At 39.8% G+C, this 16,116-nt stretch overlaps 1 protein-coding gene across 1 annotated transcript; it reads left to right on the top strand.

Annotated features, from left to right (window-relative positions):
- The first annotated feature begins 2,992 nt into the window (after positions 1–2,992).
- On the top strand, positions 2,993–9,551 carry LOC142662696 (protein RoBo-1-like). Its single transcript, XM_075840908.1, has 5 exons — positions 2,993–3,047; positions 5,421–5,534; positions 5,617–5,766; positions 8,014–8,163; positions 9,436–9,551. Exons 1-5 carry the CDS (start codon positions 2,993–2,995, stop codon positions 9,549–9,551), a joined length of 585 nt encoding a protein of 194 aa, XP_075697023.1.
- The last annotated feature ends 6,565 nt before the right edge of the window (positions 9,552–16,116 follow it).

Below are 16,116 nucleotides of genomic sequence, written 5' to 3'. Positions count from 1 at the left end.
TGGGAGGATTCTCGAACATCAATTTAGTCATTATTAAAGGGGTTATGTGGGGACCATAAATTATTAGCGTGTAGTCATTGCAGTATGTGATACATTCCGGTCCCCCGTCGCGCTGATTCTGAGATTTTCATAGATTTTTATAGCACTGCCAGGGGACCGGAAGTCTAGTAGTACAGTCTTCCTCGATGACGATACGACTCTTCGTCATGTGACCGGCCCCGCTGTACTCTATGTACAAGCAGGAGCAGCAGTACAGCGATTACATAGAGTACGGTGGGGTCGATCACATGATGAAGAGTCGTATCGTCATCGAGGAAGACTGTACAACTAGACTTCCGGTCCCCCGGTAGTGCTATAAAAATCTATGAAAATCTTAGAATCAACGTGACGGGGGAGCAGAATGTATATTAGTGAGCGTACTCACAAACTGCAGGGACTACACTGCTAAAAATTGATGGTCCCCACATAACTCCTTTAATGATGCATCATGTGAGTTCAATGATAATAAAGATTACAATGCAATTAAAAGCCGACGTGTACATGTTCTGTAGATGGAGGGTGGTCGTCAGGATCATCTCCTTTGGTCGGCCCACGGAACCCCAGTCCGACATAGTGTTACTTTCTTAAGGGATTGTGGGGCGGATTTTGCCAACTTTCTGATTCATCATCCATTTTATTCACATCTCTCGGGGGCACGGGTGTAAAGGGTGTATGATGAATAACATGAGACATATGTGACATTTCAATGCAGTCGTACTTGTGCATCAATGTCTAATTTATTACACCCTTGTACGTGTACCCGTGTCTATTTATAATTGAGTTTTAATGATATCTGATATTGGTGCTACTCCACTCAATACTCCCTACGTCTCCCCCAATGTCTAGCGTACACACATGACTGGAATAAGGAAATTGGGTTATTGGCTGCACTGCAGAATTTTTATGTAGTCTGCATTTTTGTCACCGCTGCCTGTTTTTAATGGAAAAACAAGCACAGGTGACACAGAAGGGAAGGATGAGAAACTGAACCCGATATCCTATTCCTTAGTGATAAACAACCCCCCAAATTCACATTGATTAGTCTTTCACTCTTCTCCCGTTTTAATGCAAATTAAACCCGTAAAGAGCAGTAAAGCATTCTTGTGTGAATATTGCCATTCCTTGTAGGCAGCATAGACTAGAAAAATTTTGGTCTTTTCATTTTTATTTTTTTTTTGAATTATCCTCCTATTTTAGGCTTTGTTCACATCTGCGTTGGAGGCTCCGTTAGGGGTCTCCCTCAAATTTGACGTATCCAAACATCATAGCCGGGTAGGGAAAGTATGGAATGGGCTCACAAAGTGAACACGCTCCATACGATGCGGGTGTTGGCTGTATGTTACAGCCGACACTTCAGAGTAATGAGCAGGATCGCGCTAGAGCGTGATACCGCTCGTTTAACCTGTTAAATTCGGCGGTCAACAGCGACCGCGGCATTTAAATCATTAGAAAGAGGGGGGCGACCCCCTCTAGCAGCTTATCGTGCCCCCTGCAATGCAATCGCGGGGTGGCGATGGTTGCTATGGCTGCCTGGGGGCCTAATGAAGACCCCCAGGTCCGCCATCTTTGTGCTCCTACTAAGCCCTGCCTCTAGCTCGATAGAAGCCAAACTGCAATACATTAGTATTGCAGTATATAGTGCAAGCGATCCAACGATCGCTGGTTCAAGTCCCATAGGGGGACTAATAAAAAAAGTTAAAATTAGTAAAATAAAGTCGTTGTTTTTAAAAAAAAAAAAAAAATTAAAAATTAAAAGTTCAAAAATAAATAAACAAACATAATTGGTGTCGCCGCGCCTGTAAAAGTCTGAAGTATTACAATATATCATTATTTATCCCGCACGGTGTGCACCGTAAAAAGAGAAAAATTGTAAACGCCAGAATCTCTATTTTTTGGTCACCTCATCTCCCACAAAAAATGGAATAAAAAGTGATCAAAACGTCGCATGTACCCCAAAATGGTATCAGTAAAAACTACAGCTTATCCTGCAAAAAATAAGCCCTCATGCCGCTTAATCGACGGAAAAATAAAAAAGTTTTGCCTCCCAGAATTTCGCGACACAAAATAAATTTCATTTTTTACACTTAGTTTTTTACTAAAAGTAGTAAAACATATAGAAAGAAACAATATATATTTGGTATCGCCGTAATCGTATTGACCCCAATTTGTTCCAAAAACTGGTGTACGTCTTCAATAAATTTGTCTCCTGTTATGACTCCTCTTTCATTCAATATATTCGTAAAAACGTCATTGTCTCGTAATAAAGTTGGCGCACACAACATTTGCCATAGAACTCTGCTTAGTAAATCTTCTCTATTATGTTTAGTCCTAAAAATGGCCTTGACCTTATCTCATGTGTAGGGTATAACAAGTACGCCTGCGGCCCCATAACAATACTCGGAGTGGGGTCCCATTCTACAATGGGCACAATCAGTGGCAAATGAGTTCACAAAATGGAATGGTCTCCACCATTCACCCAAGTGATCCTTAACTATCTCTCGAATGTGAGGATCCTTTAAGAGTGGAAGTTGGCCCCCCGAGGGTCATGGAAGCCGGGGATTTATTCTGATTGCTATAGTTGGGGTCGAGATGGAACAATTCATGAGTTCAATGTAGAATTTAAGGTTTTTTCTTTGCTTCCTCTGGATTATGGAAGTATTTAAAGGGGTTAATTGGGCTTCTTCCACCCTCTGGCACCATTCCCAATGAAGGTGTGAGAATATTTTATAATTGTTTACAAATCTAGTTACATTTCAGGAGAAGAGGAAGATTGATTTGGCTTTCGTGTAACATCTGCCCTCTTCAGCACCACAGGACATACTAGTTCCTGGGTAGATGCCATCGTCCTGTATCCACTCCTCCAATCTAGAATAGTATATATGAGCCCAGTCCACATCACTCATCACTATCTGAAGATTTCATCTCGATCACATCCTTCTGATCTGCTGTCAAGATGAACTCATTATCCACTACTTTCCTCATCGTCTTCTGTGCTTTGCTGGGCTCAGGTCAGTATATACACTACATGGACAAAGGTATTGGGACACCTACAAATTACTCCTGCAGGACCTTTTATGACATCCCATACTAAATCCATAGGCATTAATATGGAGTTTCCCACCCTTCCTTTGCAGTAAAGCACTTCCACATTTCTATAAGATTTTGGAGGATGTTTGTGGAAATTTTTTCCATTCATCCAGAAAAGGCCAGACACTGATGTTGGGGGAGGGTTGGTTTGGGTTGACATCAGGACTCTGTGCGGCCAGTCAAATTCTTCCACACCAAACTCACCCAACCAACCCACTTTGTCTTTATCAACCTCGTGCACTGGGGCGCAGTCATGAGGAACAGAAAAGTGCCGAACAGTTGTTCAAAATGTCTTGTTTGCTGAAGAATTAAGATTTCCCTTCACTGGAACTAAGAGGCTGACCCCTAAAAAGCAAACCCCATAGTATTATCCTTCTCCACCAAACTTTACAGATGGCACAATGCAGTCAGGCAGGTAACATTCTCCTGGCAATTACCAAACCCAGACTTGTCCATCAGACCCCAGATAGAGAAGCGTCACTCCACAGAACACGCCAGATAGAGAAGCGTCACTCCACAGAACACGCCAGATAGAGAAGCGTCACTCCACAGAACACGTCACATAGAGAAGCGTCACTCCACAGAACACGTCATATAGAGAAGCGTCACTCCACAGAACACGTCATATAGAGAAGCGTCACTCCACAGAACACGTCATATAGAGAAGCGTCACTCCACAGAACACGTCATATAGAGAAGCGTTACTCCACAGAACACGTCATATAGAGAAGCGTTACTCCACAGAACACGTCACATAGAGAAGCGTCACTCCACAGAACACGTCATATAGAGAAGCGTCACTCCACAGAACACGTCACATAGAGAAGCGTCACTCCACAGAACACATCACATAGAGAAGCGTCACTCCACAGAACACGTCACATAGAGAAGCGTCACTCCACAGAACACGTCACATAGAGAAGCGTCACTCCACAGAACACGTCACATAGAGAAGCGTCACTCCACAGAACACGTCACATAGAGAAGCGTCACTCCACAGAACACGTCATATAGAGAAGCGCCACTCCACAGAACACGTCATATAGAGAAGCGTCACTCCACAGAACATGTCACATAGAGAAGCGTCACTCCACAGAACACGTCACATAGAGAAGCGTCACTCCACAGAACACATTTCCGCTGCACCAGAGTCCAGTGGTGGCGGCTTTACACCCCTCCATCCGACGCTTGGCATTGTGCTTGGTGATCTAAGGTTGGCGTGCAGGTCTGTACTCTGTAGTTATTAAGTCAGCGGAGCATTGGCGACTTTTCTGCACTTCTCAGGACTCGGCGCCCCCGCTCTGTAACTTTACGTGGTCTGCAGTTCGTGACTGAGTTGCGTCGGTTTCTTCCACTTTACAATAATATCAGTCACAGGTGATGGTGGAATATCTAGGAGGGAATACATTTCCGGAAATGACTTGTTGCACCGGTGGCGTCCTATTACAGGACCGCGCTGGAATTCAGTGATCTCTTTGCAATGACCCGTTCTATCACTAATGTCTGTAAAGTGACTGCAGGACGAGTGCCGGATGTTATACACCGGGGGGATGGGACTGAAGGAAATGCCAGAATTCAATAATTAAGAGGGGGGCACATACTTTTCTCCATACAGTATATTATCAATATTTGTGGAACTCAGATAGAGGTTGGGATTGTGTAGCATACAGCATAACTTTCTTAGCCCCATATACACTAATATTTATTCATGTGTAATCTTTTTGTGTGTCACCGCTGCCTGTTTTCAATGGAAAAACAGGCACAGGTGACACCGGAGGGAATAAGGATGAAAAACTGAACCAGATGTCCTATTCTTTAGAAATAAAAAGCCAGCAACAAGTGTTCACCTTGCTTAGTTGTTCATTCTTCTCCCTCCCATTGTAATAGTCATGGAAACCAGAAATAGGGGTAAAGGAATGCTAGTGTGAAAATTGTCATTCTTTGTAAGCTGCAAACTCTGGACCTCCTATATGAAAGTTTTTTTCATCCAAGTTGCCAAGAGACCACTAGACCTCCTGTCTGGATGACCACTATTCATCTACATGTAGCTACATGTATTTAGGTGACCACAGAAAATTCCATCTGCTGTACAATAGACTGCCTCTCCAGGCTACACGGACTTGTTCAGGCCCCAAAAATTCAGGTAGCTGTAAGCATGAAAAGATCAATGTGATTTTTTTTACTCAGAGTGAGGCTTGGGTGGCAAATGGAGATTTTTAGATTATGGGATTATAATTATTATTGTCAATCCAACCCAAGAAAATAGTCTCTAATGTACAACTTCTGTTTTCTAGCATTTTCCCATCAATGCATATATTGCCTGTCTACCAACTCCACCGTGTGTAACGAAACTGAAGTTGAATGTATTGGAGAACGATGTATGACCGGCTCCCAATACTATCACAATGGTGAGTCGTTTTCGCATTAATAAGATGCTTATGTCTTTATTCAGATTTTGCACTATGAGTAATAATATAATCTATTTTGCAGACGACAAAGTATTCTATTCAATCTATAAAGGATGCGCCAATGAATCTCTGTGTGGAGCTATGGGATCGATGACTCGCGATTTCAATGTTAAAATCAGAATTTACGCATCTTGCTGTACTGGAAATAAGTGCAACACTGACGCATTTCAGCGTAAGTGATATGAAGGTGACATCACTTCCATCTATACTATGCATATAGTCTTACCTTTGTATATGTTATATAGGTTCCCTTACTCCCCCCACTGGAAGGGTGAGGAATGGCAGAAGACATGCAATGATGCCCCTTTGACTTCACTGAGGAATATCCAATTAGTACTAGATCTCCAGTGTTTCATATCTCCCATTCCCTATAGTAGAAAGTGACTGCATATGCGCACAGCGATTTCTTTATAGGGGGCATGGGATTAGACCCCCCCTTGTGGCCATTATATATCCCAGTAGTTGCACCTCCAGCGGACACATATTTACAGCAAACCTAATCTATATAATGTCAGTGATAGGAAAATATATTTAACACCTATATTCACCTTTAAACAGCATTTCACGGTTTACACATAGCATGACTCTATATAAAAAGTTGGTTCACCTTGTACATGCATTATATTATCTTGTTCTGATTCTGATGATAAATAATGTAATGTCTGTACACAGTGACTCCACCAGTAGAATAGTGAGTGCAGCTCTGGAGTATAATACAGGATATAACTCAGGATCAGTACAGGATAAGTAATGTAATGTATGTACACAGTGACTCCACCAGCAGAATAGTGAGTGCAGCTCTGGAGTATAATACAGGATGTAACTCAGGATCAGTACAGGATAAGTAATGTAATGTATGTACTCAGTGACTCCACCAGCAGAATAGTGAGTGCAGCTCTGGAGTAAAATACAGGATATAACTCAGGATCAGTACAGGATAAGTAATGTAATGTATGTACACAGTAACTCCACTAGCAGAATAGTGAGTGCAGCTCTGGAGTATAATACAGGATGTAACTCAGGATCAGTACAGGATAAGTAATGTAATGTATGTACACAGTGACTCCACCAGCAGAATAGTGAGTGCAGCTCTGGAGCATAATACAGGATGTAACTCAGGATCAGTACAGGATAAGTAATGTAATGTATGTACACAGTGACTCCACCAGCAGAATAGCGAGTGCAGCTCTGGAGTATAATAAAGGATGTAACTCAGGATCAGTACAGGATAAGTAATGTAATGTATGTACACAGTAACTCCACTAGCAGAATAGTGAGTGCAGCTCTGGAGTATAATACAGGATGTAACTCAGGATCAGTACAGGATAAGTAATGTAATGTATGTACACAGTGACTCCACCAGCAGAATAGTGAGTGCAGCTCTGGAGCATAATACAGGATGTAACTCAGGATCAGTACAGGATAAGTAATGTAATGTATGTACACAGTGACTCCACCAGCAGAATAGCGAGTGCAGCTCTGGAGTATAATAAAGGATGTAACTCAGGATCAGTACAGGATAAGTAATGTAATGTATGTACACAGGGACTCCACCAGCAGAATAGTGAGTGCAGCTCTGGAGTATAATACAGGATATAACTCAGGATCAGTACAGGATAAGTAATGTAATGTATATACACAGTGACTGCACCGGCAGAATAGTGAGTGCAGCTCTGGAGTATAATACAGGATGTAACTCAGGATCAGTACAGGATAAGTAATGTATGTACACAGTGACTCCACCAGCAGAATAGTGAGTGCAGCTCTGGAGTATAATACAGGATATAACTAAGGATCAGTACAGGATAAGTAATGTAATGTATGTACACAGTGACTCCTCCAGCAGAATAGTGAGTGCAGCTCTGGAGTATAATACAGGGTGTAACTCAGGATCAGTACAGGATAAGTAATGTAATGTATGTACACAGTGACTCCACCAGCAGAATAGTGAGTACAGCTCTGGAGTATAATACAGGATATAACTCAGGATCAGTACAGGATAAGTAATGTCATGTACTTGCAGAGTGACTTAACCTTTTATGTAGGTCAATGCAATTTAAAAACTGTAAATGTGTGACATACACTTTAAAGTGACTTTTTTGGCAGAAACAGAAAATCAAGGTTTGGAGAAATGTATCACCCTTAAATCTTCTCTTACCTGTACCCCACCGTTCCAGAGATCTATGGAGTCTTCTTAAACCCCTGCCGCCTTCTAGCATGTTCTGAACTTGATCCGTGGCTCTTATTGCCCTCTCAGGAACTTGTATAAGAGATACTTTGGAACTTTGAATACAGAGATTATAAATTAATTAAATATATAAACAATTAAATAAATACATAACAATGTTGAGAATTATCTAAACTTATAATAACCATAACAATTAATAATTCATGGCTATAATTCTATTTGCTTCTCCAGTTCCTGCAGAAGATCCAAAACCAAATGGTGTAAAATGTCCATCCTGCTACAGTAAGGGAACTACTAAGGAATGTACGAGCACCAGGCCTATGAAGTGCACTGGAAGCGAGAAACAATGTATAAACTATAGGGGGACAGTAAGCAATCCAGGTAACCAAATCTTTATTTCCTTCAAAATTCCAGGTTTACGTTTGGTGAACCTCAGATAATATATTGGGGAATTGCCTACATATCAACTGCTTAAAATGAATCTGTGGATCCAGAAGAAGAAGAAGAAGAATCATCAATGAATTTTATGGGATTTGAACCTGAGATAACATCCAGTTTCAGCCCATAAGGACCATGTTACGCAATAATTTTGGCCCTATGATGCGTTGTTCTAGGGGGTCACACAACTTAAGATGTACAACCTTCTTGAGTGATAGTCTGATAGAACTCAATGGTAACTGGTAAGAGAGCATCAACTTATGACACATTCCTATTGGAGAAATGCTAATTTCCATTTTAACCCTTAAATGTTATACATATATGTGTCAATTAATCTGATTATTATTAATAATTATACAATAATATAATAAAAAATAATTTGGTAAGAAAATTATTATAAATGATATAATAATATAATATCACTCAAATAGTATAGTAATACAACTATTAATAACTAGAAAAATTTAATATAAAAATAATAATAATGTGGTAATTATAGTATTAATAATTATACAATAATATAATAAAAATAATTTGGTAAACAAATTATTATTAATAATATAATACAAATCATATGGTAATATAATTATTATTAATTATATAATAATATAACACAAATAATTTAGTAATATAAATATTAATAACTATATAAAAATCTAATGCAAATAATATGGTAATATAATTATGACTTATATAATAATATAATATATAGCACAAATAGTATAGTAATATAACTATTAACTATATAAAATGTAATATAACAAAACTAATATGGTGATGGTAGTATTAATAGTTATACAAAAATAGAATTTACTACAAATAGTATTGTAATAGATTGAATAATAACTATATAATATAATTAATATAATAAAAAAGAATATTATAATAAAACTAATAGTAATGTTATTATTACAATTTATTTATAATATAATGTAGAAATAATATAATATTATAATTATTCATAAAATAAATAATAATGATGATGATGATAGTAGTAATAATCATAATAATAATAATAGCAGTACTGTGGCCACCAGGGGAGCAGCAGTATTCAGTTCATATAAAACTATACAACTTCCCATTAACCCCACCCCTGCAGACCCTGCCCTTCCTGTGCAGGAGCTGGCCAGTAGCTTCAGTGGTCACACATTTAATTGGTTGTACTCCCAGAGGTGATCTTCCCTTTTTCATGATATTTTTGCTTTATTTTTACAGATGGGAGTGTGGAGAAATACTCCGTAAAGTCATGTATTAACTATGACGGATGCTTGAATAATTTTAACTGTCTAATCAAAGTGGAGGAGCAAAATAGGGTTTTTCTGAAATGCTAAATCAAGAATCCATCATGAATCAATCACCTTCAAAGACGAACCAATTTTTGAATGATATGGCTTGACTAATTTTTGAAGTTCTTTTTCTCAGCTCTACAAATTTGCTTTACTCCCAAATGAAAGCCAACTGCATAAAGTGTATTATGAACGGGTATATTGGGGCGCTATGAACAGTGTGTTTCTTTAGTAAATGTTCTTTTATCAATCTAATCTCCTGTTGGAAACCTTTATCAAGCAGGCTAGCTCCTATTGACAGATCTTGCTCCATTTAATTCTAATTATGGATTGCATCTCTTTATTTAGTACTTTGAGTGCAGAAGGATGAATGACCCTAGAAGCCTGGCTACATATCAACTGACTAACCTCCAAATAGTCCAAATCATATATGGATACCAATACGTTCCTGCATTAGACTACCCATAGTTATTTATATATTAATGGTACAGGCTGCAGGCTACACTCTTGTGCACTCAGAGTACTAAGTAGAAATGCATTTAGCCCATAGCAAGATCTGTTAGTCATAGCTAATCTACTTGTTGATGGCTTCCAGGTAGTAACAGGAGATACGGTGAAAGTGAACTGCAAAATTAGTGGAAATAGCATAAAATGTCACAGAGATTTCATCCAGATACAATATCACATGGATAAAAAAAAAACATACCTGAACATTGAATGTTTATTGCTGAAACCTATCACTCCCCCAACCAGTTTCAAATACAGAAGGCGACTTTTAATTCTTTGCAGATTTAGATCAAGATGTGATTATCTCAATATTACAATAAACTATTTCCTAGCAGCATGTTGTTGTCACGTTTCTGTTTGACCTGTAACAAAAATGGCCCACTTCATCGCTCAGATGCAAGGGGAGAAAAAAAATCCTGTATTTATATTCACTCTTAGCAGAGTAAACATAAAAACAGTATTTTGCTACACAATAGGAACATTTATCCCAATCCTGAAAGGATGTCATCAAAAAATTACCTATTGTTTAAATCAAGTTTTTAAACACCTTTTTTGCACTCCAGTTTATCCAGTTTTCACTCTTGCTACTGAGACTCACAATAGACTGACCCTTCCTGTTCTGTAGAGATCACTTTTCAGCATCATCTCATTATCATAACAGGCAGGATTACACTGACAGGTAACAACTATATATAGATAACACAGGATCCACCATTCATAATAGACTGACCCTTCCTGTTCAGTAGAGATCACTTCTCAGCAGTCATGTCATTATAATCACAGGTAAGATTACACTGACAGGTAACACCTATATATAGATAACAAAGGATCCACCAATCATAATAGACTGACCCTTCCTGTTCTGCAGAGATTACTTTTCAGCAGGCATTATCATCACAGGCAGGATTACAATGACCGGTAACACCTACATATAGATAACACTGGATCCACTATTGACAATAGGTGATGGACACAGCTCCCCACTTCAGCCTCCCTGCACAATGGCCTTGGCACAGGTCACAGAGCTTGCCTATAACACGTTTCTATAGAAGTCAATGGGTCTTCTCCTGTTCACAGGTTCCTATTGTCCTTGTGGCCACTGTAAAGAATATCTCTAAATGCTGTTAACAGCAGCTCAGGCAAGATCGCTGTCCCCCATAATCCTGTACAGGAAATAGAATAAAATGGCACCTATCTCCAGTATGAGTGTCACCCCAAACCCTAGTAGGTCCAGCTACTTCCGTAACTCCCATAGAAATGACCGTGATAAGGACAAAATTGTGATATCTAGGCGACTGGGTCAGAGCATCTCCAAAATACCCGGGCTTGTGGGGTGTTCTCGGTCTTGTGGGGTGTTCCTGGAATGCAATGGTTTAGTACCTTAAAACGCAATACAATTGATATAAAGCAAAAGATAGATATAAAATGAGTCCTACAGTCTGTCCCGCTATTGGAATGACAGTCAGTAATATAAGACAAATATAGTATAGCGCTTCCTATGCATGAAAATGAATAATAGTACAGTCCCATGGACTTCTCACCATTCCATGTGGTTTCCAGTCTGTGAATTTATTTCATTTTTGGCCCGTTTCAGTGTTCTCGCCGAAAGCTCAATGCCTCCATTGCTGTGACTACAGATATACACCAGGTTCAAGCTTCCAGAATCCTTCACTGTTTTCAGATGGTGTAACACTCGGAGAAATCCCATTTTTTTACAGGGTACTTCTGGCAGCTCTATATGGAGGATATTAGGAAGAAAGCACACAAAGACTGCGTAGGACCAGATTAAAAAATATTTTCCTTCTTTTTTAATATATACTCACAAGATAAAAACTTCTATCCAACACATAAAATCACCATCTAAAATCCAGTGAATGTTGGCTGCCGGAGCAGCCGCCAGTGAGGATAAAGAGAGTGGCAGCGTGGACCAGGAGGCCGGGGACTGGTAAGTATAGAGTGGCGGGAAACAGGAGCCATTACAATTGTAAGAACAATGTCCTACTGAGGTTTTATGGGGTCACCAGAGTACATAATTATGAGGGCCACCCTCCATCTATACATGACACGTATACATCTATTTTTAATTGCATTATAGACTTTGTTGTCCTCACACAGGACATATCTTCATCATCCCATAAGACATAGACTGTAGTGACAAGTGATGGGCTCCAAAGTCACCTCTAGAACTGTCTTCTGCTGGAGCTTTGGAGCCCATTATTGTGTCAGAACCTGGGTGACCGGAGGATCGTCTGGTACGCTAGTAGTTCACTTGTGAAGCTCCACACCTATTATCTTGGCACTATGAAGAGTCAATATTCGTCCTTTGATGGTGTTATAGAGTTTTACCTCTCACACTTTAAATGGTGACTTGGTAGGAACAATATATAGTAAGTATCGCTGTTCAGGGTGCTAGTAGCCAATTTCTTTTTACCTCATTTGAAGCTGCTGCTTCCATATTATGTTGTCATTTCGAAAGATTTCTTTTTAGAAAATTTGGTTATTGATGATACAACACATATCTTCGGATAACGGAAGAAACCTGAGTCTACATGGCTTGATTATATTTCAGCTCCCCATAAAATATCCAATAGATTGCAACTTTTACATTCCAGCCCTCTCCCATACATGCCAATGCTGCCTCTCAACCAACGGTTGTAGATCAAGGTATGATTGTACCCAAATACTTTCACAATGATGCGTATGAATTACAAACCTATTATAAGAGGCCACCATTGACTGGAGCTTGATCATTGTGTAAGGGTGACACATCCAGTGCAATATATGAGCACAGGAACCAGACAGGTGGCAGATTTTACACAACTTTACTTCAGAAATAAAATTAATATCTGTGGGTGTTAGGAAAGTTTTATGAATTTATGTATCGGAAACTAAAATGTGTATTGAGCTATACAAGTTTCTCTGCAAAAGTTTTTCTGCTGACAAAGTGTTTAATATGTTATCAAGTAGAGGAGGGTGGGCAGCTGAATTCCTTTAGAGAGAGAAGTGAAGTATTTATATAAGTGTCGAGGTCGAATAAAGAGATAACAAAGCTGACTAAGGACTAGTTTGAACTAGGTTTATCCCATGTATACAAGCCATGATACTGAAGGTAGCGGCAGACATTTGCTGATGAATTTTTGATCTACCTGTCATAATGTTTCCTTATCGATAAGAATAAAGATGCACCATTTTTATTCAGATGACTCCTCGATTCTATTTGATAAGAACCTAAATTCTTCTATCAGTGGGTTATACAGTGACACTATATCAGTCTCTGCAAATATCCACATATCACAGTCACAGGCTTCTCCTCAGCTCCCACCTGCCACATCAGTGAGGACAGTCCCAGCAGTTCTCAGCCACACGCCTGTAACTGCTCTCTTTCCAGACTTTCCATTCAGGGGTCTCTCTTTATACTCTCCTCTCATGAGTTTCTCTGCAGTCTCTCTCCTTCACTCTCTTGTCTGCTCCTCCAGCACAGAGCTCCTCCTCCTGCTGCTCCTCCTGCACAGAGCTCCTCCTCCTGCTGCTCCTCCAGCACAGAGCTCCTCCTGCTGCTCCTCCAGCACAGAGCTCCTCCTGCTGCTCCTCTGCCACAGAGCTCCTCCTCCTGCTCCTCCTCCTTTCTAGAACTTTCCTCAGTCTGCTATGCTGGGCTTTCTGGGCATGCTCAGTACAATCTGTCAAATTATTCATTAATAAAAATATTCCTTCTACAAATATAATCAGACAGATAACAGTAATAACAAACTACAGTTACAGAATACGCAGAGTACAGCAGAATACAGGTTACACAGACTACAATCACTTATCCCAGCCATGTTCACCCCTCTTACAATTACTTACCAATTATAATTATACTTGCCAACTTTTGAGAAGTGACATCAGGACGATTCCAAAACATGGAAATACAAAGAGCAAAGAATGACAAGGGATGGAGTAAATTGAGTAGCCACTATCGCAATGTGGATTTACGATGGTGTCCAAACAGGTTTGCTTACGGTACATAGAGGACTCTGCTTACATAGATAGAGCACTCGTCTAAACAAAAAATGCAAATGTCTCCTTCCCTGACCTATTTGGGACATCACATTTCAGGTTCTCCCTTTGTTACATGTTCCTCCATTGATGTTAGCTTACAGCCTGGTATCCCCTACCCACAACCTTCTTAACTGATGGTAGCACATTACTTAATGTACCTCCGTGTCCTCTTTGTTATGTCACATCCCACCTCTAATGTTAGAAGAGGGATGTGGTGACTACAAAGGGGCATTTAGAAGTATCAATGTAACATACTTACATGGCAAAGTCTCAGACATGGGATTTCCTTAGTTTCCGCCATAGCAAGGAGCAAGCCCATGGAACTTTGAAGACTCCTTATTTTGGTAAACCTTGTTCTAGTCATACTGACTCAACATATAAGGATTAACCTTACCATCACAGTTGTCAAAAACTAAAGTGATTGAGCTGCAGGGTTTATGTGATTGCCTCATTGACGGGTTCCTTCCTAATATTGAGACTCATAAAGGGGTAGTAGTGTCAATCTCGAACATAGAGTAGAGGGTCAGTGAAATTCTAAGGATCACATTTGAGGACCATATTTGTTAGTTTGGAGGCAGAGCACATTATCTGTTTGCCCACATAACGAATCACAACCTGAAAACCATAACCCAAGATCAAAGACCAAAAATTACAGCAAGATGCATGACAACTTTTGAATAGGAGTAGAAGTTGGACATAAAGTAACTTCTGTTTGTGTATAAGTCATTTACTATTCAAAAGTCAACTATAAAAAGTGACTGTACACAATGAGAGTCTTCCTCCTTAGCATATAACTCGAAGGTATTTGTAATGTAACCATGATGGCCAATATTCTCCAATGCTTCTGGCTGTATTGATGTCCATGGTGCTGCCTACTCCGCAAATAAAGTAAATATTACTCCAGTTTTGCCCTTGGTAAATGTCCCCAATGATGACATAACCATCCATCATCTGAATGTATGACTATTATCCACTCTGCTCCCTTTTTGGTCTAGAGATTTCTAATGAAAGTACAATAATAACCCAACGGCTTGGCTTGGTGGTTCTAACCACAGGTCAATGTCCAAATGTAAATCTTTACCGAATCAGGGCATAACTGTCTGGGGAAAGGGTCACAGGTTGCTAAATAAACAGTTTGATGAAAATAATCTGTGTGTCTAGTTTTGAAAACCCATTTCCATACACCCTGTTAGGAAATTCTGAGGTAGTAGAGGGGGTCCTCTGTTCAAGATCCTCATCTCTTGGCTGGAGGGGAGAGCGGTTGGAAAGAGTATCTCTCTTCCTGGTGGACCTGTCCTCTTGCGTTACACAGACAACCCATCTATACTAATGGGCGCTGTGTAATACTTAGTTTTCTTTTGTGGTGGCGCTGTAGGATGCACACCTAGCTGGGGGACACTTTGTGATCTGTTTATTGTCAACAGACCCTTCTAACAAGTAGGAATTGTCCAAAGCGGAAAACCACTTAAAAAATGTAATACAATGAAAGAAAGGGATTGGGAATGTCCTGTTCTGTCTCGGTGATGTCACATTCAGGGTTTCCTTAGAAGTGGAGAAGATCCTAGGTCTGGTACGACCCATATAAGTTCTCCTATCTTAATTAAGAAATGTAGAGACCACATTGTCCCCCACTACCTCTAGCTAAAGCTCCTCTAACAACATGTAGTGGAATAAGTCGAAAAGGGGCAAAACTAAGGATCAGTACATGTATTCCCTATTTTTACTTACTTTACATGTAATACAGGATACCAAATAGAAGCATAGTGTAGCCCAAAAAAATCAAAACAGTAATAAAACAATGTATACAATACCCGGGTGGCCTACAAGAAGAGTTACTCCAGGGAGAAATGACCAAATATTGGTTAAAATTGACCAAGACTGGTTGATCCTCTGCATTTAAAGAAAAAGCTCCAGGGATATTATGGTTGGAATTAAAGCCAAAGGGCAAAACTATCCAAGACTATTTTCACTTAGAGGAGCCTGGCCAGCTGGGGAAGATGTATGTTTCTGCCACAAGCCATCTGCCTTGCCCAACACCACAGGGCATGGCACATGGTTAGTA

The sequence above is a fragment of the Rhinoderma darwinii genome, chromosome 10, assembly GCF_050947455.1.
Source record: "Rhinoderma darwinii isolate aRhiDar2 chromosome 10, aRhiDar2.hap1, whole genome shotgun sequence".
Classification (NCBI taxonomy): Eukaryota; Metazoa; Chordata; class Amphibia; order Anura; family Rhinodermatidae; genus Rhinoderma; species Rhinoderma darwinii.
This window is presented reverse-complemented; position numbering and strand designations above follow the sequence as displayed.

Excerpts from the sequence above, each read along its gene's own strand:
- LOC142662696 (XM_075840908.1), top strand. The coding sequence starts at position 2,993 with ATGAACTCATTATCCACTACTTTCCTCATCGTCTTCTGTGCTTTGCTG. Across the intron at positions 3,048-5,420 it reads CTGTGCTTTGCTGGGCTCAG|CATTTTCCCATCAATGCATA; the intron begins GTCAGTATATAC and ends TCTGTTTTCTAG. Across the intron at positions 8,164-9,435 it reads GGGGACAGTAAGCAATCCAG|ATGGGAGTGTGGAGAAATAC; the intron begins GTAACCAAATCT and ends TTATTTTTACAG.